At 42.3% G+C, this 27610-nt stretch overlaps 1 protein-coding gene across 2 annotated transcripts; it reads right to left on the reverse strand.

The window, feature by feature from the left end:
* Positions 1-399: 399 nt before the first annotated feature.
* LOC119478419 (protein FAM222A-like) lies at positions 400-25557 on the reverse strand. 2 transcript variants are annotated; one of them, XM_037753142.1, is made up of 3 exons: positions 25261-25557; positions 14256-14421; positions 400-2628 (listed from the first exon to the last, which is right to left on the reverse strand). In XM_037753142.1, exons 2-3 carry the CDS (start codon positions 14383-14385, stop codon positions 1181-1183), a joined length of 1578 nt encoding a protein of 525 aa, XP_037609070.1. In that variant the 5' UTR covers positions 14386-14421; positions 25261-25557; the 3' UTR covers positions 400-1180. The 2 variants fall into 2 exon arrangements, with proteins under 2 accessions (XP_037609070.1, XP_037609068.1); XM_037753140.1 differs by having other exon boundaries at positions 14256-14424.
* Positions 25558-27610: the final 2053 nt, after the last annotated feature.

The following is a 27610-nucleotide window of genomic DNA, read 5'->3' on the forward strand; positions in this document are numbered from 1 at the left end:
CATTTACTCGACAATCCTTATTAAGAAGAGGCAAAAAAAGGGGTTGAGGGATTAGGGTCATACATTGCAAAATGTAGTTATTTCAACACACTTCATGGAGAGAGAGCGCTCACATGTTCATATATAATAATTGCACTTTATAATTATAGAGACAGTTTGCCGTATAACTCAACAGGCTGACGTAAATAAATAGCATTACAGAACCAGTGCAGACACACAAAGAACTACTCAGTCATACGTCTCACATCATCAGAGATAATAATAATATAGCCCTACAACGAAGTAAATGATTCTGCTCTCCAACATGGCACTCGTATATACCCAGGGGTTGTGTAACAGCGTCACAACCTTCCAGAGATTATTTCATTCAAGAAAAAAATGTCCTCTTAAAATAAAAGAAAGTCAAAAAAAAATACAACCAAAGGGCACATCTTGCTTGGCCTGAATTGCCACAGTGTTGATTTGGATATGCAACAGTCCTAATACATTGTGCTGAGCAATGACATTAAATCAAGATGTTAAATTACATAACTTTGTCTATGGCTGCATAAGAAAACAAAAAAAGAAATATATATATATTCACATTTGTGTACAAATGATCAAAATGTTTCCCCATACAGCAGCTATAGGTTAACACAGGAGTCACTGAAAAGTGGACGAAACAACGAAGCAGCAGACAACTGAAAGTTCAGTTAATAACTAAAGAATGTTGAAATAAGAGGTTGTTTTTATGTAAAAAATATACAATATATTCACAAAAACTGTCGGTCCTTCCCAGATTTCAAGTTTTCAGAAGGGTACCTATGATTATTTCAGTTCAGTAAGTTTCTTGTAAAGGCCTGCAGGGGGAAATCACCTGCAAAAATGTACAGTTCATGTTAAAATGTGATGGGGGGAAATTCTGATTAGGTGCTCAGCATCAGTATTAAAGAGGAACAGCAGGCATATTTGATGGCCATTTTAAGATATAAAAATAAAACGTCCATAAGATAAACCTGTATCTTAACTCATGATTATCGTTCACAGGCTCGCAAAACACAAAGCCTCCTACAAATACAGTCCATGCACAAACTGAAAAAGGCATGTCTCATTCTCATAGATGTCTAAACTGACACACTTCCATTGTCTATAAAAGGTTTGTCGCTTTCCGCGCCCCCGTTGCGTGGCAGCGCGCCGTGTTTTATCTGTAGACGGGGAGCTGGATGTGGCTTTGCTGCTGGTGCTCCAGTAGCTGAGGCATCCCCATGGCTTCGTACCCGCGGCCCAGCATGCGCTCTTTGATGCAGGGAGGGTGGATCTCACTGATGAGGCACTCCAGAGACTGCAGGCTGCTGCTGAGTACTGCAGCGTGGCACATGCTGGAACTAGGCAGCCCACAACAGAGGTTTTGGTCTGTGCTGTAGGCCTGGGTGTGAGGAGGAGGAGGAGGAGGGAGCTGTGGCTGGTGTCTCTGTAGGTGGTGGTGGGGGTGGGGGTGTTGATGGCGGTTTTGGTGGAAATGGTGATGAGGATGGGAGAGCCCCAGGTCTCTAGGCCTGGCTGCACATGTACCCGTTGCCAGCACCTGAGAAGTATAACAGTCGCTATTAGGGGTGGCCATGACGCCGTCCCAGAGAGGAGCGAAGTACGGTCCGACAGAGTACTCCCCCTGCATGGCGGCGCAGTTCAGAGAGGAGCTGCTGACTCGCTCCTGCCCGGCACCCACGCTGGCAGGATGCGGCCTATACGCCAGCTGCGAAGAGCACGGCAAAGGGAGGCAGGTTTCAGGAGACTGGCCAACCCGGGCCTCTGCGCCTCTGTGCCTCTGAGCGCCGTTGCTCACGCTGTACATCCTCACTGCTCCCTGCTGATACGACTGCTGCTGCTGCTGCTGCTGCTGCTGCTGCAGCTGAATTTGATGTTTATGCTGCCACACCGTGTAGTCTCCTTTCTCCAAGTACCCAGCTTTGGCTATGTCTGCACTCTGTGTGGGTAGCACTGCTCCCGTGAATGCGAGGCTGCTCTGGGGCGGCACTCCCGGGACAAAGTCTGAGTCTGGATGTGCCACCGCGGCCACGGCCTGCAGAGAGGGGCTGGCTCGAGCCTCTCCCCCCAGCTGCAGGGCCTGGCTGTGGGGGACTCTGCTCATCTGCCTCATCAGGCTTTGAACCTCAGCCAGCTCAGACTGGGGGGCCAGGCTCTGATCTCCGGAGGCCATCCCTGCGCTGGAACAAAGTGCCTCGATGGGAACATCATGGGGCTTACATGAGCTTATATGATAGGCCTTGTGCCCGTGTCTGACTGTGTAGCCATTATTCAGAGGATTATTATACGGCGCCACAGAAGTCTGGGTGTTTGCATGTTTAGTCCTCCTGCCCTCCGAGTTTTTCACCACACCTCTGACCACCACGGAGGCTTTGATGATGCCCAACAAACCCTGGTAGCCTCCTGAGTACGAGTGTGAATTGGGGCCATAGCGTTGGCCTGTGGTGTCTAAGCCGTTGACTGTTTTGTTAAGCTGTTTATGTTGTGGCACCCGGACGTCAGACGGAAAGATTTTGATGGACAGCGGGCTGTTGGCGGTCCTCTGGGCGAAAGCATCCAACTCTGCAGGAGAAGGGTACCGAGAAATCATGGAGGCTGGCTCGCCTGGGAAGAGAGCAGACAGAAACAAGCGATTAGTCTACAAGCAGCCCACAGAAATCTGCTGCTTTCTGTTGTCCTTTTCCTTTCAATCCTCTCAAACCTGCCGTTTAAACTAATTTGAAGGAGGGAAACACCTCGAGCACGGTTTGATCAGTGCTTAATGAAATTAATTCAGACTTAGTTCAACCCAAAATGAGTTTACCCAGGGAAATCAAAGGATGGGAATTGGCAACAGGAGAGGGGGAAGGACCTAATTCTACTGAAATGGCTCCAATGAGATTCATTTGATGACATTTAGCTGTTAAACCACAGCAGGACGAGCCAACAGGAAGCTGGCTGTAGTAACTGCAAAAAAAAAATGTGGTGTTTTAGACAATTTCTTTCTTTTTTAATCTTTTTTTTTTTTGCCAATGTGTGAACTAGTTGTAACCTAACCTAAAAAATGAAACCTTCCGTGACTTTCTGGGTTTCCTCTATCAGCCTGCAGACTGCTTTTAATGTGAAATTTGCGGGACAGTTTTTGCGTAAAAATACAACGGATTTGATGTCATGCTTGCTCGCGAGTTCCTTTATTCTCTTCAGCTCCACCACAGGCCTAACAGTGTGAAACGATAGCTAACATTCGGTTAGAAATGGAGTCGGCTAACGTCAACCAATGACCAGTCCACACCACAACTCAGACTCCAACACAAACTCCATGGAAGCACAAATAAAATAAATTTATATCTAGTGAAGAAAAACAGGAATGTGACCGACGTCAGGGAAAAACTAGGATCAACATCAACCGGGCCTTCGTTTCGTGGAGCGACTTTTGTTTGGTTTTGTTTATCAAAACGGACCCCAAGCTGGCAAAATTCCCATTGGACAAGTTAATCTAACATTACTGCCAAGCATGTGAAATATGTAAGAGATAGTGTACAGCGTTCAGGTGCAACATCATCCTGTCGGGGTTTATTTCACAACAATGACCCGTTAGCTGTACATTATCCCGCTTTATTACACGGCTACTTACGTAAGAAATCAATAATTTGACACAAAAACGGTCCGCTAGTGTCCAACATCAGAACTGCGCCCATGGCAACGGTCTGTTATACATAGCAACGGTCTGTAATACAGAAATTACAGACCGTAGAACTCCGTGATTGACCAATCAGAATCGAGTATTCAACAAAGCCGTATAATAAATAGTGATATTGTGGCTTTAGCTGTCAATCACGTTCAGTCTCGTGTGTGTCGCCTCACTGTTTTGACCGATGCTTGCTGGCATCTACGTAGTAAGCAACAGGACGCTGACTGTCGTTGACTTAACGACCACGGGTGTCACTGTTAACAAGCAATTTCTGATTCTTACATATAGCCTATTTATAAATAGAAAAAAGATCACAGATTGGAACACACCTTAGCATAAACACATTTAATCATTTCTAAGATTTGTATTTCAGCAATTTGGTGAAATGCTAAAATTCTTCCTAGCTGATCCACCTCCAGCTTTTTCTCAATATCTTTGTAATCATTCGAGCAGCGCCGGTTCACTTCCTTCCTATGAAATTTTGTTCCACTTTATGCTTCCATGAACCTGAACCGATTGTACTGTAAAAAGCTCGGAGCCTAAACTGTGAAGGAAAAGTTGATGCAGATGGAAAAAAAAAAGAGCAATCACCAAGAGCACCGCTGATTGAATTGTGTGAGGGGAAAGCTGACGGGACAAACTAAGATTGGATTTAAACACTATTATTCTGGCAATTTCACGGCTGCTTAACTCCTAGCGACAAAGGAAAGGTGGGAAAAGGCGCCCCATTTAAAAACAATAAATCACCTGGTAGAAATTACCGCCACCTTTCAGAGTGACACTTTTATGGAATTACTGACATAAAAAGAAAAAGGCGCCGAAATTAACCTAGATCGGTGGAAACCGTAGCAGGCAAAAGAACAAGGCTGTAATCTGCAATAAAGGGGCGGAAAATAAAAACAAAACACTTCATTTCATTTTCAATAACAAAACCAATTCCAGCGATGCAGGGGGAGGGCTCACTTGTTGTTCCCATTTGAAATTGATTTGGGAGTTCATTTCATTTCGGGCCTACAGTGAGCCTCCCGACTGTGAAAATGATTCAATCTACAAGATCCATCTCATGAAAGAAAGAAATTGGGTGTTTAAAATGGAGGAAAAAGGTAACGTGGAGTGTTCAATCCATCCAGCAATCTCCCAGCGGAGCCGAAAGGAGCAGCACCATGGTGCCAGGAGCCATGAGTGAATTCTACAGAGAAATACAACAAAGCAAAACACTGCTTATTATGTATCACAGTGTAGTGCTGCTGTAGAAAACCAAGACATCTGGGATGTTGGAGAGGTGTTCAAGCTGTTTACAACATCAAGATGTGAGAAACGGGGTAAAAAACTGCTGCAATGACAATTTCTGGCCTTTGGCTAAAAGCTGAATATTCATCACCATAAATGATATATACACCTGAAAGGAGATTAGATGATGAGAAGCGATGACGCATTTAAGAATATCGTAAATCCCACACACGCCGGCACTGACACCACTGCGCAAATCCGCTCTATTTTCTGCCTGGGGTAATATTGCTCAATTACCAAACACAGATAATTTAGCGAAACAAGCATTTTAGCCGTTTCTTGTTCAGTAAAATGTCGGCATCAAGCCCTGCATGCTGCGATCGGCTTGCTGTTCCTCAAACACTTCAAACACTTTGAATGCTAACACATCTTCACAGGGTGTCTGATATTGTTAGTCCGGAGATTACAGCCCTGTCAGAGCCAGGGAGACACAACACAGCTGCACTTCCCACTGTGGCTGCTGCCTTAATGTGGCACTATGGAAACCTCATTAGCAAATAGGCCTTCCCAACTATGCATCCACATATTTATCATCGGAGGACTGTGACATATGCATTAAAAAAAAGGATTTTAAGCTGATCCTGACAGAAGCGAGCAATGTGGAGTTAAAACCGAGATCAGAAAACACCATTAAAGCTGCTCTAAATTACAACCAAAGGTAATTGTTTCAATCTTGAGGACTTTAGTACCAATCAGTGGTGTTAAATGGCCGTAAACTGAGCACAGCATGTTCACCAGCCAAGCATGTGGTAGCAGTAATAAAAGTATATCTTCTTCACAGTACTCACTCCCTTCACTAGGGCTTCCTGCAAAACACACTCAAGTCAAATAGTGTCTAAAATGTGTGGTTCGTTAATTACAATCTGGCACTATGGGAGCTGAAGTTTCCCTCTGAAAGTGCCAAGAAGGCAAGAGCCCACTGTGTAGAGGCTGCCGTCTCCCAAACTCTCAACATGAGGGCGCATGCATAATAGTGAGAGTGATAATTAACGACGTGCATTTAAGTACAGCATCTATGGTTCTCTGTCGGTGTCCAAAGAGGTTATTTGGACCCTCAAAGGGAGTTAAAGAGGACCTATTATGCTTATTTTCAGGTGCATACTTTTATTTTGTGTATGTACTAGAACATGTTTGCATACTTTAGAGTTCAAAAATCACTTTATTTTTCTCATAATGGCTGTGCAGCAGCACCACTTTTCACCCTCTGTCTGAAACGCTCTGTTTGAGCTCCTCCCCCTCCCGAAAAGCCCATTCTGCTCTGACTGGTCAGCTGGCCCACTCTGTCGTGATTGGTTAACCGAACCAAACTCTTCGGACTCCGCTCCAGCTCCACTCTAACTAGCTTTGTTTGAGAGCGTGCCAAACTAGCTGTTATGCAAATGTGTTTACTTGGTGACATCACCACGTTACGGAATAAAAGGCGGGACTTAAAGCGAGGCGTTTCAGGCAGTTCTGGAACAGTGTTTCTGTGGGGGAGAGTAACTCCCTTTGGAGTGGACCTGGAGCTTTGCAACTCTGCAGACATTTTACATGCACAAAAAAACTATATAACACACTAAAGGGAAGGGAAATAGCACAAAAGCATAATAGGTCCCCTTTAAAACATGTGCATCAGCCGCTCCCAGCTCATTTTGGCCTTTTTCCTGAAAACGAGGAAACAAACAAGTAAAAATGTACAAATGAAGCCAGAACCCCAAGGGTCTTACTTATTATTAGGCTGCAATAATTACATTCAGTCAGCTATTTGGCTCTTTTAAAATCCCAGCCAGGCATTTGGAACTGCAGCACAGAAATGTGTGAGCCAGTAAATTAGTAAATGTTTTCACCTAGCAGATGAAAATGTCTACAGAGCTACAATTCCAGCATCGGCTGGTTCCTTTAATCATCCCATGTTGCCTTTAGGAGATGAGATTATACATGCTGATATTAAAGTAGGTTTGCATGAATGCATTTTTAGTACGTAATCATAAGCACATAGGCCAGAAGAGATGCTCTGCATACACTATAAACAAACTGAGTAACAAAAACAACTTTCTCCTTTAGATTATCATCTATACATTTCTTTGTGAAACGGTTTCCTGTCTTTCTGTACTGAGAGGAACTGTAGTCACACAACAAAATCCGGTGGTGTAAAATAAAGATGAGGAAGGAAAACAAATATGAGGCTGTTCACATGACAACGGGGAAATGGCAGCTATGTGTTGTCAGGTAAGGAGCGGCAGAGAGATAATTAGCAGTCTGACCTTAAGCACTTAATCACCCTGAACCTGCAGACGGCACGCTGTTTCACTCTTCAGCCCTGACAGAGAGCACAGGCGGCGTGGAGGCAGACGAAAAACAGCACAGAAAAAATAACACCAGCCACTTTTCCGCGAGCAGCCTTGCCCGAGAGCATCATGCGGCGCTTACAAATTCAAATTCTTTGACCCTTAACATTTTCCCCCACTTGCTTTTTGATTGAAGTAGGTTACGTAGGATTGAAAAGGCTTGTTTGTATTTTTCTTCCCTTCAAAAATCTGCATAATGACACTGATGTGTGATGCATCTACAACCCTCGATGGGTAGATTTAATGGTCCCGCCGGTCAGGCTTGAATATTTTCTCGGTTGGAAGGGGCTCCACGCATTAAACATGCTGCTCAACTGTTGTGGCGCCACGCTGAGTGAAACTGGCACACTTTCACAGGAAACACCTAATCCTGATTTCCTCTTTCCAAGCAGGGGACGTGCACAGTCGGGGGTGGGGGGCCAATTATAAACTCTCAATCACCACTAGGCCTAATTTATTGTGTGTGTGTGTGTGTGTGTGTGTGTGTGTTTGTGACTTAAAGAAAAGAGATTATATAAATTTTAAAATATTCTGGAGGGATAAAACATTGGGTACTTAATATACCGTGGCATATATGGTCTTTCATAACCCTGATTCCACCCCCATACAATCCCACTCAATGCTTTCTGCCTCTTTTAAAAGGCTAATCTTTTTCCCGTGGTCACACTTGAAGCCATTTTCCCCCGGATTAGAGAGGAGACCTCATTGTTTCGGAGCAGTTTGAGTTAATCACTAATTTATGGGCAAAACAAGCCCCAGAGGCAGGGCTGAAAACGGCAGTTGGACATGCTCATTGCGTTTTCCAAAACCACAGCTTCCAACTACCCCGAGGGCTAACATAAGAAAATCATTAGAATGACCACTTCATATGATTCCCACAACTAAAACTTCATAAATTATTCCTTGTTAATATCCATACATGTTGGCTGAACTGCCAGGCTAAAATCCCACAGGTCTTTGATGTTATGCTGAAGATTTATGGTGCAACACTTTAGCGAGATAACATGTTTACGGGCGTCTAATCCTCCGCAGGAACATGGCACTGAGAACCGGCAGTTAATTACAGAACAGTGCTTCTCAGCAGGCATGAATACTTGTTTACCACACTAATAATCCTGATATTTAAAACGCTCTGGCCTGCCTACCTTAATCACCAGGGACTGAGCACAGCACATTCCCAATGCATTTAAAAACCTATGTTTCTATTACCATGGCAACCTCCTCTATGCACCCAGTTGGCCCAATAAGCCCAGTCATTAGAAGCATGTAATTAATTGGCCCTGACTTCATTCATCTCTTTGAGACGAGCCGAGTGCTATTGACTATCTGCTGATTAGACGGAGCAATAGCATCAAAACTAGCAGCTGCTAGAATCTCCCTCTCAATTCAGAGAATAACATTCAATTATATACAATATATAGATATTGTTATTGTGATGGATTATTTAGTGAATTTCAATTGAAACATTCAATCAATACAGTTTAAAGTAATCAATTTGTTGGCCATGAATCTTTTTAGGTGACTCATAACTGAAGCATTTGATGAAGATGAACACCTGTGTTAGAAAACACCTGGTGCTTTGATGAAAAGTTGAAGGTACAAGACTGTGTACATAGAAAATGTAAGGTGAGAAGTGAACTACGACTCCCAAAGTGCATTTCGATGAGAAACATCCAGTCACAGAGCTAAAATTCGGAAAAACTGCTAATTCAATCTGCAGTTTAAAATAATTTGACTCTCAGATTCTGGGTCAAATTTAAACAAATTTGTGTTTTGTTCCCAACAATGAAGCATTCTGAATTTACCATTTGCGTACCATATAGTAACTTCTGTATGTCCGAGAATGCTAATTCTCTGGATTTGCCACCGACTGACCCCTTACACATTAGAGCAGAGGTCTCCAACAAGTGGCTACCAGTGGCTCGCTACCCGTTTCTGAGTGGCTCGCTATCGGTTAAAAAAAATATGTACACAAGTCTGATAACACCATGTCACTTTGTAAACTGTTTAAATTTATATCCAATCAAATCAATAGATGTGAACTGATGACACAAAATGATTATTTGCCAATCAGCTGTCAATTCAACAAGTTATGTTGCTTTCAAGATTCGTTACATCATTGATGCCGTTGGCGATGTTAGCAGACGAGCAGGTACACCAGATTTCACAATAAAAGGCAAAGAAATACTATTTTTTTTTCACATTAGGAATGTGTAAAAGATTTTTTTTTCCACTAAAGGGGAAAAATAAATGTATGTGTCTCATTTGCGGTGCGAGTGTGTCAGTTGGTATAAGATGTAACATTGCGCGCCACTTCACAAAAGCCAACAGCAACTTCTTATGGGACTTTCCGGCTGGTAGCTCAAAAGACAACAGTCTCTGTTTACTAAACTGACAGAGAAGGCCAACGCAGCAACAAAGGCTTCATTTAAAGTGGCGCACATCTTAATGAAACACAAAAAGCCCTTCGCTTATGATGGGACTGTAATAGAGACGATGACTGCAGTGGCTGAAACGTTATTAAAGGACCATAAAAGTAAGACGAAAATGTTGTCTGCTATTGGCGATGTACAACTTCGTGCTCAGAGTACCTCTCGACCATCAGAGTAAAAAAGGTTGGAGACCCCTGCATTAGAGTCATTTGACTCAATGTTGATGTCAAAAATAATGATTAATTCAGGTTCAATAAGAGTTATCACTACTAAGATGCAGTATCAGCAGCCAACAGACTTATAAAAAGATGCATTAACATTTACCTCCCATGGGGTTAAAATAAGTTAATGCCTCCATGTGGTTTGCTCAACCTAGCAACCCAGAGGACCATTAGATTGAGATGGGTGAAGTGGAAAAAGTAGACACAGGACATGCTGACAACATGTGCTTTTAATCTATCTCACTCACACTAACCTCTCTATTCACAACCTTCTTCCGTAAACACACAGAAATATATAAAAGACACTCATTCACCCCATTTTCACATGCCTCCCTCATTCCATGTCAGTGATCTCTACATGAAGGCTGCTCACAGAACAGAGTAACCTCGGGGTTGAACACTTAGTTATGTGTGCTCCAAGAGGCTCTGGCGAATACTCCTTTGCACCAGTGTCACTCCTCATTTGTTTCTGTGCCGCTTGGCCCAGCTTGGGCAAACTTTACCCTCTCAGAGCCGACCCGAGCACAGGCCAGCAGCGTGGGAAAAAAGAAAGCACTTCCAGCCCCCCGCTTTCAAGCCGAGATAGCAGAGAACGGCTCTCATTCACTCTCATCACATAAACGCTCGCTTTTTTAGAAATCTTTCACATGGGGTCTGTGTGGCTGAGAGCTTTCATGTCCTGTGCCTTCCATTTATTGATAGCTAAAAATGGAAATGACTTTCAAGAGCGCAGCAGCGACTAAAGACCGTCCCTATTTAACTCAATCCAACAGCGACTCATTTAATGAACAAGCCCGGGCCACACAGACTGAGCTCCCATCAGCAGCCTATTCCCTGCGGTTGTGCTTGAAATGTCAGGCTGGAGCTGGAGGGTGCTGCACTATGCACAGTCGCAGTACATAAAACTCAAAAGGGGGTTGGAAAGGCCCTGCAGGTAAACAGGATGAGAAACGCACCCCTGGTTCTGCCTGAGGCAAACTAGGCCCTTCTGTTCCAGCGTTTAGCAGACAAGTGCTCCATTGATTCCCAATTAATATTTAATAGCGAAAAAGACAAAGAGGCATTTCACCTGGGGAGAGAGATGGGAGATGAAGGGATGGAGCGCAAGAGAGATTTTCACCATTTCAAATATGAGTTCCGTTGGATACACATTGTTTGGCTAGTCTATATAAGTAAGTATATAAGGGGGAAATAATGATGTAAAACACTATCCATCATCCTTTTTGTCAATTAACTACACAGTCTGTCGCCATGACTACACGGGTGTTTTCAGTTATTTTGGCTGATTAGACCTTGTCTCAGGATTGTGAGGGTATTTAAGTATGGGCCTACATCTCCCAGACTTTCCCGTTAGTCTTGTGGCACCTGTTAGATCAAGAAAACCTATATGGTTCTTTTAAAAGGTGGAGTCAGCGATCCTAATCTAATACGCTTTTTGTCAAATTCAGCAAATATCTCCTCACGGTCCGCTAGCCGTCCGTTCTGTGTGTGCGCTGACAAAAAAATTCATACACAGCCCTGGCTCTGTAAATGGGAAACAAACAAAGTGGCTCGGACCACGCCACAAAACACTATTCAAGCCAATCGGCAAGCGGGGGCATTCGTGCTTGTGCACAGGACAGGGGAAAGGCCGTGGATGTATGAAGAGAAAGGCAGGGGGGGGCGCGCGTGGTACGGTACATCTGGACGGGGGGGGGGATCTGTTTGGGTGTTGAGTTCAAATATCAACAATCTTTCTCCAGATTCGCGGACTCCACCTTTAAAAGGTGCTATTATGTAAGACTGGCAGCATTTCTATTGCCTCCACACGGCTCTCAACATGGCAAGAGCTGGGCCGGCGGCTCAAGGCTAACAGCACCAACAGTGGAAACAAAAGCAACAGTGCTGACAGAGCTAACAGTGTTTATGGGGGGGGAACCAACAACCCAGGAAGAGCACCGGTAGTTGATGCCAATTTTCATGGTGGCCAAACAGCGGTACTACAACTTCCGTCACGTGATGCCGTTGGGCCCTAAAAGGCTTTTTCCCATAGATTTACATTGAGAAAGAGACGTTTGTAACTCAGCGGATTCAAGTTTTTTTTTAGGTGAATCAACTTTCCCAATACGAACACTTGAATATCCCTTTTTTAAATCATTAGGTCCTTAAAGTTGTAAAATGCACTATTAGCCGAATCCAGAGTTATTTTCCCTTCCTCCATTCATGTGAATGAGATCCAGCCCGAGGCTGGAGCGAGGGCTGGGAGGCGGAGTTAGCAAGCCGTGACGACTGTGTGACATTTGTGACCCCGTGACCGAGCCATGTGAACCAGGCGGACCTACTGCACCTGCTCCAACCAATGGGCCCAGAGGATGCGGAGGATCGCCGGAGGATCCGGGTACTTTTCCACTAGGAAGTCGAGTCATTTTGGCATCATGCCGCCACTGAGCAACTTTCATAGGAATGAACGGGGGCCCACCTCCAACGCTGTATCCAATTATCTTTATACATCCATGGTGGAAACAAAAGCAACAGCTGAAAGAGCTAACAGTGTTTATGGGGGGGGGAACCGGAGGGTGGGGGCTATGCTTACGCACCGCCGGTGTCGGTCGAGACGGCGTCATCAGCTGTAACCGCCGTATGAGAGCAGTGCACAGCAGCGGCCGTGAGCTAGCCAGTAAGGCACGCTCACATGCACGAACATGCACTAAAAGCACGTTAGGCAGGCCCAGCTACAGTATGTCAACAAAGCAAGGAGGAACTCAGATTACATTTATTTACATAGCAAATAGTTGTTTGATGCTATATTAATGCTCTAGATATATAGATATTCGGATATATATCTGTATATGGAGTCTTGTGACCTAAGAAAACCCCAAGCATGGTTCCACCTAAGAATAGGTCTAATTATCCAGAATAAGTAAAAACACCTGTGTGTACGAGCAGGTGTCGCTGAAATCTGATCAATACAGGGTCATCTGGTCATCTGGTCATACTTTCCATGCTTCCCAAACACACATTCACTATGTAATACATACTCAATGGGAGATTAGATTTCAGGATGAATGAACAAAGACATCCTGGATGAGAATACACAGGCTCATGCAAATGAACAAAACATTTACTGGCAATATGATCAGTCCAAAAAGATAATCCTGACCACTGGCCTGCTCTGCAGACAATGTGCACGTGTGTCATATGGGATAAGCTAACACCGATAGTCAAATTATGGTGATTCTGTTTGAGAAAAATGTACGCAATGTTACTGGTCAATATTTGCATGCTCTTGCTTTCTATGAGACTGCAGCCGTATACTGTTTCATTTCATTTACAACGATCCCTGTTAGCTTCTGCAGTGCGGTAACTCTTCTTCCAAACAAAACACATTAAATATATGACAGCATATAGGCTCAAAATAATAACAACACAACACACTGCAACACCTGCACCGCAAAGAAAATCTTTAAAAGGACCAAATAATTCAAGATGTTTCATGTACATTCATAAGGCTGCAATACACACCCAGCAGAACCATTACACTGTAAGTAGTTATAGATCTTCAATATAGCTCCAAACCAGAGCCAGCATCGAAGTATAAAGGCATCAGCAAATTTTTAAAGCAATCGGGAAAAGGAAACCACAGCAGAATAACTTAATTTGTGGTACTATGATCTCATTATTTGAATCTAGACTGTCCAGAGACGATTTGGACCACAGCACAAATAATATGGATGTAGAGCAACCTACATAAAGAAGGCAGTATACCAGACCACGGAGTGAATCTGCAAACAAGTCGCATTCAATCAATTAATTGAAAGAAATCTAATCGCAAATGTCAGTCCAGGTTAGGCGGAGACACCCACTCAACCTTTCAGTGACTGCGGTATAATCAGTCACGATGAAGGTCAAACGACACAGACACGGAGCACTTTCTGCACAAAATGTGAACATCATTAGTAACCCTGTATGTGAGTTGATTAACTCTGTAATTTCAGAGTCCACTTTGACCTGCATGCATATGCACTGCAGGAGCACACTGATTAGTAGCTCAATTAACAGGCATCATCATCATCAGGAAGCCCTTATTTTAAATTCTAGAAGCTTCTGAGCGCAAACCGCTAAAAACCATGCATGAGCTTCATGTGCACTTGGAGGCGACAAGGTTAAACTGAGGATGATTGATTAAAAAGTAACTCAGGAACATGACCAAGATCCTACTAGTTACTGTATTAAAAAAACTTCTGGTATCTGTATAGTACTTGCTGTCTGTCCTCTCTGGCAAAATGTCTTCACGTGTGTGATATAAACTCACCTTTGTGGGAGCGCGGCTGCAGCGGTGGTACTGACAGCAGTAATGGCGGCGGTGGAACATCAAGGCTTTTGGGTGTGCAGGCCAGACTCTGCGACGAGAGGTTCTGCTGTCTCTGGATACAGGCCAGCATGATAGTTCTCTAGGGCTGCACACAGCCTGGGTTAACCTGCTAGAATGAAGAAAAAAAAAAAGAGGTTTGAACTCCATAGCCGACACACTTAATCCCAAATAAAATGTCGATTCAACAGGACTAGGAGTCTATACAGCCATGCTGGCGGCTCTGTGAGGCTGTAAGGCTGCACAAATAATTACAAATTTGACCAAAATTGCAATATGGCCTATCTTTGTTTGGTACAGATCCCTGCAAAAATCACACCATAATAATTTCAATATTTTTTCAATGAAAATAAGAATAATGATGTAACAATAAATAAATATTGCAAATCGTAACGCAATTGTAATATCAGTCAAAATAATCGCAATTAGATATTTTTTCAAAACCGCTACTTAAGGTCAGCGGTGCTTTGAGCTAAATGTTAACTTTAGCATGCTTACAATGGCAATGCTAACATGCTGATGTTTAGTACGTATATGTTAACCATGTTCACCGTTAGCTAATTTAGCACATTAGAACACACGGTGCAGCTGAGGCTGATTGGAATGACATTAGTTTTGCAGGTATTATAGGTCATAAACGATGGATGGAAAAGAAATGTCAGGACCAAACTTATGGCAACCCATCAAAAAAACTGAAATGTCAACTTGGCGGTGGCTCTTGAGGTAAAGTCAGAAGATCAACAAAGTCAGAAAGGTTTCATCTTCTGGTGACCACGAATGTCACTGCCAAATTTCACGGCAACAATCCAATAGTTGTTGATATAATTCAGTCTGGACCAAAGCGGTGGAGCGACCGACAGATCGAGATTGACATCGTCACTAGAGATGAATTGATCCCGCACCAGTTCTGTTCTTATGTCTTTTGAGTTTAAAAGTTGTTTTTGTGATTGCATAGTTAGGCCACATAGTTTCAAGCATCACTGGAGAGGAAGTACTGTAGATGCCAACTTTCAGTTTGGAAACACATCAAATTATACGCAATACATTCAAACTCTTGCATCAAACATCAGTTTGATGTTGGAAGAAAAGTGCAAGCTTGCTGGTAGCGAACACTAAAACCCCCATAGGAGGCTCTCCTCTTTAAAGAAAAAATATTTCCACGTTACTTCAGTAGCTCACATATCGGAAACTCTGCTACCACTTGGGTACTTTTACCATATTAAAATTCAGGAGCCCCTCTCTGAACTGCTGAGATCGTGCATTCAAATAAGTAATATCACTTAATGACGACTCCATCTCCTCCTTCTTCTTAGTAGTTATGATGGCTCTTTCCTGTTATCAACCTTGTTCTGTCGGTTGCAATCACACAGATCATTTACGAGGCCTCCAGTAGCCTCGGGCTGTGTGCGTTTCAATTCATAACTAGCCCTGAGACCTGGGTTTACTCTCCTATAAATTTATGGCCGTATTGATCAGCAGAGAACGCCAAAAGCAGCTCACTCCCTAAAATAGGCTGTGTGCTGTTTACAGAGTTAAGTATTGTCAGAGGAAATGTGTCTGAAAGAGAAGGCGCCTCACCACAGATGTGCTGATTGAAGCAATCATTCTGGAGATAAAACCAGGCATTGAGGGAATATTTCAGCGATAATCGCATTTGACATTCTTTTTTATTATCTGACAGAGTCATCAAGTCTGAATGCTAGCTATGCAAAACTTCAAAAAACCTGGGGCTACCGTAAAATGCTTCTTACTGTATATGATCAATCTATGCAACAAAACAAATCACAGACCTATAGGTTATAAATAGTTAATAAGTCAAATGATGATGAAAAAACACAGTATTTTCATTACTATGCAGTAGTCCCCATCAAGGCTCATATAAGCCTGCAGCACACAGCTGTCAGACTGCCTCTTTTTCTTGTTCAGTTTTCAGGTTCTTTTGGATTTCTGCTTTCATTTCTCCCTCAGGGTCCAGAGGGCAGCTAAAGCGAGTCAACCACAGAACAGAGCTGCAGAAACATGATTACCTTCGCCTCAAAAGGAAGACGAGACGGAGTGGCTTTCATTTTACTCAGGTGCCAAAAAAAAAAGATTCCCTCACTCTTCCCCTCCTCCGCTCAACATCTGTCCCTCGGTGACAAGCCCACTTCAAACTGCTCAGTGCAACCTGTCTCATCTGAGCACACACATCTGAAGAGCTAAAAGCCTCGGCGTGGTCAGACTCCATTTAGAAAATAATGGCAATTTCACAACAACCCTTCCATTACCACACATTTGTCAAGAGGGAGGTGGCGAAAAACGCAGAATGAACACAAGGGAAGGAAAGGTTTCTCCAGGGAAATCCCTTCACTAGCAGAAAATGAGACGTGAATTGGAATACCTTCCATTACTCCCATAATTTGCAGCTGGAATAAAATACATCAAGGGAAGGCATTATAATTCAAAGAGAAGCCAGCAGTGGCTTAAAGAAAAAAAGAAAAAAACTTTCACTGAAATGATGCATAAAGTGCAACTAATGATGGTTTCTTTCATCCTGCTATCTAAATTTTAAATTTAAAGGGACTTTGTGAAAACTTAAGCTTAAAATTGCCTTCCGACTCTTGAGTAGAATTACCCGAAAAAAGGGAAGAGAGAGATCAAAGTGATCCCAGAATGCATGATACTATCTGGGCTAAGTTATCAAGTAATATCAATTCTCCAGCCCTAATGTTCTGCTCAACAAAAAGTGATATGTCTTACACTTTCTCACAATCTCTTATCATATCTCACAACAGTGAGCGGCTGCAATAATACCATAGACTGTATATGAGAAGTGGACATAGTCACCGTGATGTCACCCATTGGTTGGTGGACTGCCATTTCGAAGCCTCGAGTTCGGCATTTTGGCCGTCGCTTGTCTTGGTTTTTGGCATCGCCATCGTAATTTTTTTGCAACCAGAAGTGACACAAGAGGGTGGAGCCAAGTACAACCGAATGCTGAATAAGACATTTTTAGGCGACCAAAATATTACAATTAACTTTCATGAACTGAAAACACACTGTGAAAGGGTTAAAGTTGTAAGACAAAAACGCAGACAACCCTGTGGCAGCGACCTGTCAATCACAAGGTAGCCACACCCTAAAGCATCCCCTGCTTTATGGTCTATTTGACTCTAAATGGGACCATAATTTACTAAATGAACATCATGCTGTATTGAAGAAGACTTGAAACTAGCGATTGAGACCATAAACTCATGTTTACAATGTTTACTGAGGTAATAAATAGTAGTAAGTGAGAAGTAGGCTCATTTTCTCATAGACTTCTATACAATCTGACTTCCTTTTGCAACCAGAGGAGTCGCCCCCTGCTGGCTATTAGAAAGAATGCAAGTTTAAGGCACTTCCGCATTGGCTTCACTTTTCAGACCTCGGCGTTTCCCACTGGATAATTCAGAAATTATAGGGACATGGCAACTGCAAAGTCAGCAATCTTAAAAATGGCAGCATAGCTCAACTCAACCTTCACAAATGACATCAACAATCTTTGTCATTAACATAATGGTAAGTGTTGCTCCTTTTCAAGCCAGTTTCTTTTCAATCAGCTTTCCAATCAGCGTCTAAAACATTATGGTAGAGGTTATAAATCAGTTGCCTCCAAAGCCTATATGTTTTGACAAGTTCATCTTACAAGTTCACTTATTCAAGGACTTCTCCGACACGCACAACAAGAAAAAACAGCACAAAGTTTAAGCTGCAAGGACGTCTAATCGTCTCCACTCTCGGGCGACATCCATGCAGCTGATAAGCAGCACGATGTGGTCCACTGAGGGCCTGCCAGGGAGATAAAGTGCTTGTGCCTTGCAGTCCATCTGACTGTCCCCCATGGATGTCTTGAAAGATAAATGTATTTTTCAAGCCTCTTCCCTATAGTCATTGACAGGATGCAAAATGCTAATTTATTTCCAAATGTGTCCTGGGATCAGGAGAGGAAACTTTGTAAGAGATAAGGTCAATTGTAGCGCCACGACGGCAGTGATGGAGAGACTTTATAATGGCTGCTTTAGTTTAACAGGCAGATAGCTGATGCCTAACTGAATTTTAATGGAATCCTTCGGCTAATTACCTTGAGACCACTATTGATGTATTGTCATCAAACTAGCACCTCTCATATGTATGCTGCAGTAGGAAGAAGTTAAACTCCAGACAATCCAGGCTATGGATCATATGTATTGAGATAATACATGATAATACATGAATCTAAAATGTGTCATGCCTTGCTTTTTTACCTGTTTGGCGGTAAAAAGCGTCTGCACAAGAATATCCATCAAAGCAGGAAAAAGCCCTGAATTATACAGGGACTCAGGCGAGAGCATCTGTCTGACCTTCTGGAGTCTTTATGAGTTTGCGCAGCATCGAGGGTCAGAGCGGAGATAGAAGCAAATTGCAAAGAGAGCCTCCCTCTAGACAAACATGAAATGCACAGAAAAAAAGATACACACTGGCTCTTCACACACACACACACCCTCACCCTGACACATTTACACACCCCTCCCGCCCTCCCTACTACCATCTCAGCTCCTGTTAGCAGTTCTCAGAATCCTCAGTTAATAATTAGATGATAATGAAAAAGGTCTAAGACAAGCACCCTTTTCACTCTCCGGGTGGATTAGCATGTGAGTGCTATGCTAATGTTTTTTCCTTCCTTCCACTCCGAAACTGCACAAGAGCACAAAGGCAAGAGAAAAAAAGAAGGTTAATTTAGGAGGAAATAAATGATTAACAAAGAGCAATTAGTCATTACAGAGGAGAAAAAGCAGGGTCTCTCTTTGAATGACACAGACCATGAATAACAATCCACTTACTGTATAATTAATTGTATATTACGTATGGTTTTTATACTGTCTTTAAGGTAGGCACTGCAGGAGCCTGTCTAAGTAATGGAGACCAGACAAGTAGTCTGACATACAGACAGAATTAGACAGCAGTGCTGCAGCAGCTGCTGGATTCATCTCTATACACACACTGATCCCCCCAAACCCCTCATACATTTTTAATAGAATCTATTACTTCTGGATTAGCCGATAAGAGCTGGCCTGGTTAAATTCTATAATAGTTTGCATAATTGGTATCAGAGCAGCATATAAGAGAGAGACCCAGATTTCTCTCTTCTCCTTCTCTGGAGGAAAAAGAAAAGAAAGGACACAAAGGTCCACATACAGGATAACCAAACAACCCCGGAGCCACTCTGCTCTGCACCGCGAGAACACTCGAGGCCTGCGGCTGATAACAATGAGCCTCATTTCCATTGAGATTAGCTAAAATGTATTACAACAGTGTTAAAAAAAAAAAAAGCGTTTCCTATACAATTCATGCGCGAGCACAAAATTTATGTAAATACAATCGGTGGGCAATATTCAGACAGATGTCCGGAGCATTCGGTTGGGTGTAAATCACACAGTGTTAATGGCTAAGGTGTCTGGGGAAAAAAACACTAACATGAATGTTTCTCCCATGCAAAATTTCATATAGCCATCCCAACAAAACTGAGGGCATTTAAGTCTGCAAACGCTAAACAAACACACAAACAACAGATTAACAATCTTGAACAGCCTCTTAACTATCTCGTACATATTTCCTCACTACTGCAACACACACATAATTAGGAAAAGGCTAATGCATATAGAAATTAAACTTGTTTATATATCCAACGTCCAATGTGATCCATCAATGCAAACTTCTATTTCATTGTTATAATCTTTCACTATATTTAAAAGGTGCTGAATGCGAGATTGGGTGCCTCCGCACGGCTCTCAACATGGCGACAGCTGAGTCAGCAGCTCGTAGCCGACGGTGCTAACAGTGTTAAACGTGAAAACAACGCCAACAATGCTGACCGAGCTAACAATGTTTACATGAGGGGGAACCGGAGGGTGGGTGCCACGCTTCCGCGACGGCGTTATCAGCTGTAACCGCCATATGATGATAGCAGACCGGAGGAAAACAAGCAGTAAGAGCTGATCTGAGGTCTGCTGTCCATCTGCCGTCTATGAGAGCCGGCTGTCAATCACTCGCAAACTCCGACCAAATGGTCAAACTAAGCCGCGCTGATCAAATATGAATCAATATTATGTTACGTTAATGCCTATTTCTCACCTCAAATGTTTTCAGAATCATCTTGTAGTGTACGGTTAAGCTGTAAAATGAGAAATTTTGTGACGCCGCCGCCATTGTGAAATCTGGTGAAGGAACGCCAAGTTCCGGTCACATGACCGGAGCACAGCCAATAGGAACGCTCTCTCAATGAAATGACCTGTGATTGGTCAGAGTCTCCCGTCACGGGCTAGATTTTCTAAAGCCTAAAAACATGAGGCCATGAGGAGGAGCAGAAGTCTAGTTATCTCTCAGAACACTTGAATTACAATATTCTGAAGGTTATTATGGAATGTTTGCCCAATGATGCAAAAAATATACTGCCTACTGCAACTTTACTGCTCTAGATATTGTATAGAGCATCTTTAAATTGCATTTTTCCCCTGCTTGTTCAACCACCTCCCTATGAGGCTTTTCCATTGTAGGAAAACATGTTTATGTTGATGTCATGTTTATCAAAGTTCCTTACAAATCTATTGTCAAAAGCAGCATATAAGCTGTTATGTTTTGTCCTTATCAATTGCTAGTGCCTTTTTTATATATATATATATGAAATCTACATAAATCATCATAGTTACTTGGCTACTTACTTTGGCATGTAGGCGTACATCATTACTGACTTGCCTTCTTTATTGCGTCCAGCTTGAAATTATTTGGAAAAAGCTTTACTGAGTGAGAAATCTAAACAAAAAAGCACAGCAAATGTGAATCTTCTTTGCAGCTATGTGAAAAGAAACCCTTAAAGCTTTCAGCCACTTTTCTACCCAACAGTGAAAGAAATGTACATCACCTTCATTAGGAACATTCTCAAACAATATTTTCAGTGGAATTTAACATCTAACACTGCAGCAGCAACAAATGGTTTGAAACGAATGACAGTCCAACTCCCCGGGATCAGAGCTCGCACCATTAATTTCAGCAGCAGCAGCCACCGCCACTGCCAGCATGAGGAATTTGTCTAGGAGCTTTACAGTTTTGACAAACAATTAATCATTTACTTTGGAGTTAATATAGGGCCATTCCTTTAAGTCAGTCTTTCAAAAAGCAGCACTGGTATGATGATTAGTGGTTAACCTACCTAATATATCAATATTATATATCAATTATTTAATAACTGGGGGTTTAGTTGAATATCTGGCATTTTTTTGTTGGTGTACATTTCTCTGTGCCCAGCTTTCATTTGTGCAAAGCGCCCTATAATACCAAGAGGAAATGGCACATTGTATATTTTAGCTGCACAACTTCACAATGGAAGAGTAATTATGACTTTATATGCATACAGATGCTGAGAACTAATTTAGCCATGAGTCCAAAAGCTGCACAGTGAAGTCTTATCTTGGTGAGCAGCCTTGGGAGGGAGTAGAAAGCCTTGGACTGACCCAAATGTGCCCTTGCCCACAGACAAGCTAGTGCCAAGGTAAAAGAAACACACAGCATGGGGTAAAGTCTGGCCAATGCCAAGGTAGCATTAGAGGGTAAACAGAGCCTTATCTTATCCTTATCCCAGTACGCACACTGAGACGCGCTGTCAAAGAGCCATGGGTATGCTGTCCAGCCTTTAGAAAACCTTGACTTCAAAGATAACAGATGGTAAAAGAGTGAGCTGAAGGCTTTTGTGGAAAGATGAGCTGTTTTTCAAAAGAAACTGATCTCTCCGTCAACTCAGGTATGGATAGAATCATTCTTAAGGTCTCCCATTCTCATCAGCTGTTGTTAAAACCATAGAAGAAGACAAAAAATGACTTACACAAACACTCAATCCTCCCAACCCCTTTTCCCCCGCCCGAGCCCAGTCCTCTGGCTGTTTACTTTACTGTTCCGCTGTTAAGGGTCACTGATTCCTTCAAGTCATTAAAATCTTCAAGCAAACATGAAACTCATTAGAAACTGTAGACAGAATGCTGCACGGCTCTATAATATGGGAGATAACCTAATGATAAGCTCTCTAGCATGCATCACAGAAACATCAAAATGGCTTTGATCTCTGGACCAACTAAAAATGTCATCATCTCAAAGCCTTTCTATTTAGGGCAAATGATGATGCATCAGTTGCAATTTGGCAGGCTTAATCATTAATTTGAAGTAATGACTGAGCGCCGTCATGGAGGCAAAATAAAAATGACTGGGGCTCCGAATAACCCTCGCGGTCCTGTCCCCTCCCCGGTGACCTCGGAGGCCCAGTCCTTAACCTTCCAACCCTTAACCCCCGTCTCACTCCCCCTTCATCCTATTAGAATGAAAAGACCAATTAGACAGATTTCAAAAGATGGCAGGCTGCCTGTAATTACACATGACGTCTCTTAGCAGATAAAAAAGTTGGGTGCACAAAATGGGTTGCATGTATATTTTGCATCATCCAGTCTCCTGAAACTCACTGTATACACTTAACCAGCCTTAAATGTGAAGCTGTATGGATGACATGGCAGAAAAAGACATGACCTTAATCAGTCCTTGTATACCGGGCCTGCCTGGGTAATAGTCATCCAAGGAAAAGGTCACTCTCGTGGTGAGCCGCTTCCTCCCATCAGTAATTCGGTAGGCATGGAGATTGAGCGAGCCCGGGGAAACTTCACAATAAATCAGAGCTCAGCTTCAGCTCCTGAGCAGGCAAAGGGAAGCAGGCAGCCAAATGACAAATCCCTTTCCTTCACGGAGTTGGAATTACTGCTGGGGTGTGATGCGAGATCAGAGGGAAACCCCCCCCATGGGATACCTGCACGTTGACTGCTCATAACACAAACGCAATTTACAAGCCTCCCCCCAAACCACTGCAGGCCCAGGCGAAGCACATTTCCAACAAACAATATGTCATCAAGACTATAGTTGCGTAGAACAGTATATATAACTGAAGAAAACAGTGGTGACCATGAAAACCATGCAGCACCTATTAAAATTATAGTGGATTCATATCACCAGGGCAGATCTTGTGCCATCTCAGCCTTCTGCAAAGCCTTAGGGGAGAATAGAGGAAGCTCAACACTATACATAAAAAACAAATGGGAATCAGAGCTAAATATAGAAATTTCAGACGAAGAATGGTATAAAATGTGTATGACACAGTGTACCACTACTAGTTCACGAGTATGGAGAGAATTTGGATGGAAGAATCTTACTAGGTTCTTCATAACACCGCAAATCAAACAGCTAAAGACCCAGCAACCATGTTGGAGGCTCTGTGGCAATCTGGAGGCCCACCATATGTTTTATGGAGCTGCACTAAACTAAAGCTTTTCTGGAATAATGTAAATGTAACTATTAATGACATTATGGGATATGGGATAGATAGATATCTGGCAAAAATTCTGCTTATAGCCAGCAAAAAAGCTATAACAAGAAACTGGTATAAAGCGGTACCTCCAGGGAAAGATCACTGGATGGAGATTGTCCGTGATATGTTTTCAATGGAAAAACTGACGCACCAACTAAAAATGAAAAGCAATATCTTTCACAAGAACTGGGGAAAAATTGATCATTTCCATGGAACATGAAACATGAGACATGTGTTGTTGGAGAATCTATCCATGTTTGACTGCCTCCTGACAACTGTTTTTATTCATTGTTGTATTGTTCGCTGAATTTGTTAAGTGTTGTATTGTTTGTTGAATTCTGTATGGATGCTCATGATGTTCAACCCAGAGCTGAAAATGCAAAATAAATATAAAAAAAAGAAAAACATGCAGCACCGAACATTCAAATAAAGTAGATTTTATAGCGAATAAAGCCAACTTTATGATGAAAGGGGGATAAGGCACTAAAAATTTTATTATGACACTGTGGTAAATCAAAAGCCACAATGCCATGATTTGAATATGTTTATAGGACATCAAAAGACAACAGAGAGATAAGCCTATATTCCTGATAGTCATGTGCCTCACAATAAAATAATAAATCAAGGGGGGGTTTAAGGCATTTTTTCTCTTTTGGCCAGAATAAAAGAAAGGGGCTTGCAGCAGGCTTTTCCTATCCCTGCCTCTGGTGGGAAGCTGTGACATCCCATCTCTCTGGGTAATAAAGGATCTGGCACAGGCAGGAAAAGCATGCGGGGTAGAATTTCACACCTGGCCAATAATCTATAGGCCTCCCTCTGCTGCGGCTAACCTTCAACCTCGGCTGCCACCGGTGCAGTGAGGTGCGATGATCCCACCTCCGGCTCCCAGACAATGGAAATGGAAACCTTCAGAGGCAAACCCTGAATGACCGATAATATACTTCAAAGCACTGAGGAAGCTGACACATAAAGCAGCTTTTCACTGCAAGCAAAAGCCATCATCCTGACAAAGATGTCATTTGAGGATGAAAAAGGATGAGGCTATTGGCTCCCAACAGAACAGTTTACAGAGAAAAAAACTACAGAAACTCATATTATAAAAACCAAACTAGGCCCACTATTTCCTATATTTAACTGTTGAATACATTTTTAGGGTCCACCATTAGATAAATAAGCCTATTCTATATAGTGAATATAAATTTCACACCCCAGAGCTGGATTCGGCTCATATAAATACACATTAGCCAATAGCAGGACACTGATATATAGTGAGGGCGAGACGCTCCTATCCATTAGTGCGCACTGGGCATCTTTCACCACTTTAGCGCTGTCGACTTAAAATCAATGCAGGGCGCATCCTGACATTACGCACTGAAGCATCTTTACAACCCTAAATAACAAGTGTCTTGTTATTGTCATGTAGTTAGTTACACAGATCAATCAATTACAACATTTTCCACACTCAGAAACATTTTCCCCATGAGCCCATAAAACATGATTTGATGGATATATATATATATATATAAGAAACATAATGAATGAATGCCTTACAGAGTTGTGTCTTATCATAAGGCTTGTTTATCTTTGGTTCTCCACGGCTGATTGGTTGTTCTCCTGCTCGGAAGGCGGATTTCCTCTGCAAAAGCAATCTCTCGCCACTGATTTCGCGAAACCTCCGGAGATATATCCATGGATGGTTAACTAGACTTCCTCCACATTATTCAACAGTCCTGTAGAAAGATATAATTTCACCGATTTCCGTGCAGCAGCCTGGATCTCATCTCTGGAGCCGACCAAGCTCTGTGTGTGTGAGTGTCACAGAGAGATAGAGAGTGATGTCGGAATGGAAATGAGTCCCCTTGCTCAGTTGAAGCCGGCTCTGGGCCAATCAATCAAGGCAGCATTTGAATATTCCCACGGCTCAGCCAATCAGATGAGAGAGAAGGCGGCCGCTGTCGTGATGCCAAACCCGTCAAAGTAAGCACGTTGCTGTTTCGCGGAAAAATTTAAAGGAGAAGGACGTTGTGATATATTTTAGCCTAAAAAACAAATGCAAGATTTGTATGGAAGTTTTTATTGGACTTTATTAGTTGTAACCCACAGAAGACATTCCACAAATGTGTACCATGATCTGCAAATATTTCACTATCCACAAACATGTCTTTGTATTTGTGCTGTGTAAAGTCACATCCACAAAAATAATACAGGGCGATTTGCAAATACACATAACTTACTCTGTAAATACGTATTTACATGTAAAGTGATATCTACACAACTTCCATATTATTGGACTTTATTAGTTGTAATCCACAGAAGACATTCCACAAATGCACAGGAAGCCATCTGCAAATGCGCAGATAGCATTCAACATGTAGAAATAGATGCACAAATGCGTGTTTATCACTTTACATGTAAACCTTAAAATACCTATTTACAAAGTAAGTTATGTGTTTTTGCAAATCGTCCTGTATTTTTGTGGATGTGACTTTACACAACACAAATACAAAAATACACGTTTGTGGATAGTGAAATATTTGCAGATAATGGTACATATTTGTGAATTGTCTTCTGTGGGTTACAACTATTATCTACAGATCTGCTGCGGTACCAATCGGACAAAATTCTGTTAACAAACAGGAGGAAAGTTACAAATGTCATGTGGCCCATAAATGCACAGGAAGCGATCTGCAAATGCAAAATAGATGCACAAATGTGCAGATATCACTTTACATGTAAACCTTAAAATACGTATTTATAGAGTAAGTTATGTGTATTTGCAAATCGCCCTGTATTTTTCTGGATGTGACTTTACACAACACAAACACAAAAATACATGTTTGTGAATAGTGAAATATTTGCAGATCATGGTACACATTTGTGGAATATTCCACAAGTGTGTACCATGATCTGACATATCTGACATATGTCTTCTGTGGGTTACAACTAATAAAGTCCAATAAAAACGTCCATAGATTTTGGTCTAACTTGACTCCTGCACATCTGATCGATTAAGAGCTCTATGATGCATCTACAGTAGATGTTTCTATAGTTCAGGTGTGCAGGATCAGAGCTGGAAGAAAGAGCTGCATCACTTAGGGATACTAGTGATGGAGAAGCTCTGAACTGGTTTTATTTAGTAATACTTGGGGCTAATCAATCGATTAAAATATTTAATCACAATTAATCGCATGATTGTCCATAGTTAATCGCGATTGATCACAAATTAATCACACATTTTTCATCTGTGCACCAAAATGTACCTTAAAGGGAGATTTGTCAAGTATTTAAAGGGACTATTTGTAACTTTCAGGAATGCTTGTTAACAGCGATACCTGTGGCCGTTAAGTCAACGAAAGTCAGCGTCAGGCTCGCGCTTGTGCTCGCTCTAAATAGACATGAACGAGCATCGCTCAAAACAGTGAGGCGACACACTTCAGCTAAAATCACAATATCACTCTATATTTCAGCTGCTTGGCAGTAATGTTAGCTGACCAGACGAAGGTCTCTCCATGAATCAATGCTGATCCTAGTGTTGGCTTTTCCTGCTTGGCTTTTCAGCCCCGCTGCTTCAGCCTCCGGGGCTGATTCTGATTATAGGCTACTTGCACCTTTATTGATATTTTATATTTGCACTCTTTCCTACTTTGTACTGTAACTGCTGCACAACAATTTCTCTCAGGATAAATAAAGTTCCCTTATCTTATCATATCAAAATTGATACTTTTAACTGCTTTATACTGTTCAGTAACTCTCTAAGCCAAGCTAAATTCTGTAATAAATGTAGGCTAGTGGAGTAAAAAGTACAATATTACCCTTTGAAATGTATTGAGGTAGAAGTACAAAGAAGCACAAAAAGGGACAACTCAAGTAAAGTACAAGTACCTCAAAATTGTACTCGAGT

This window comes from Sebastes umbrosus, chromosome 19 (genome assembly GCF_015220745.1).
Source record: "Sebastes umbrosus isolate fSebUmb1 chromosome 19, fSebUmb1.pri, whole genome shotgun sequence".
In the NCBI taxonomy this organism is placed as follows: domain Eukaryota; kingdom Metazoa; phylum Chordata; class Actinopteri; order Perciformes; family Sebastidae; genus Sebastes; species Sebastes umbrosus.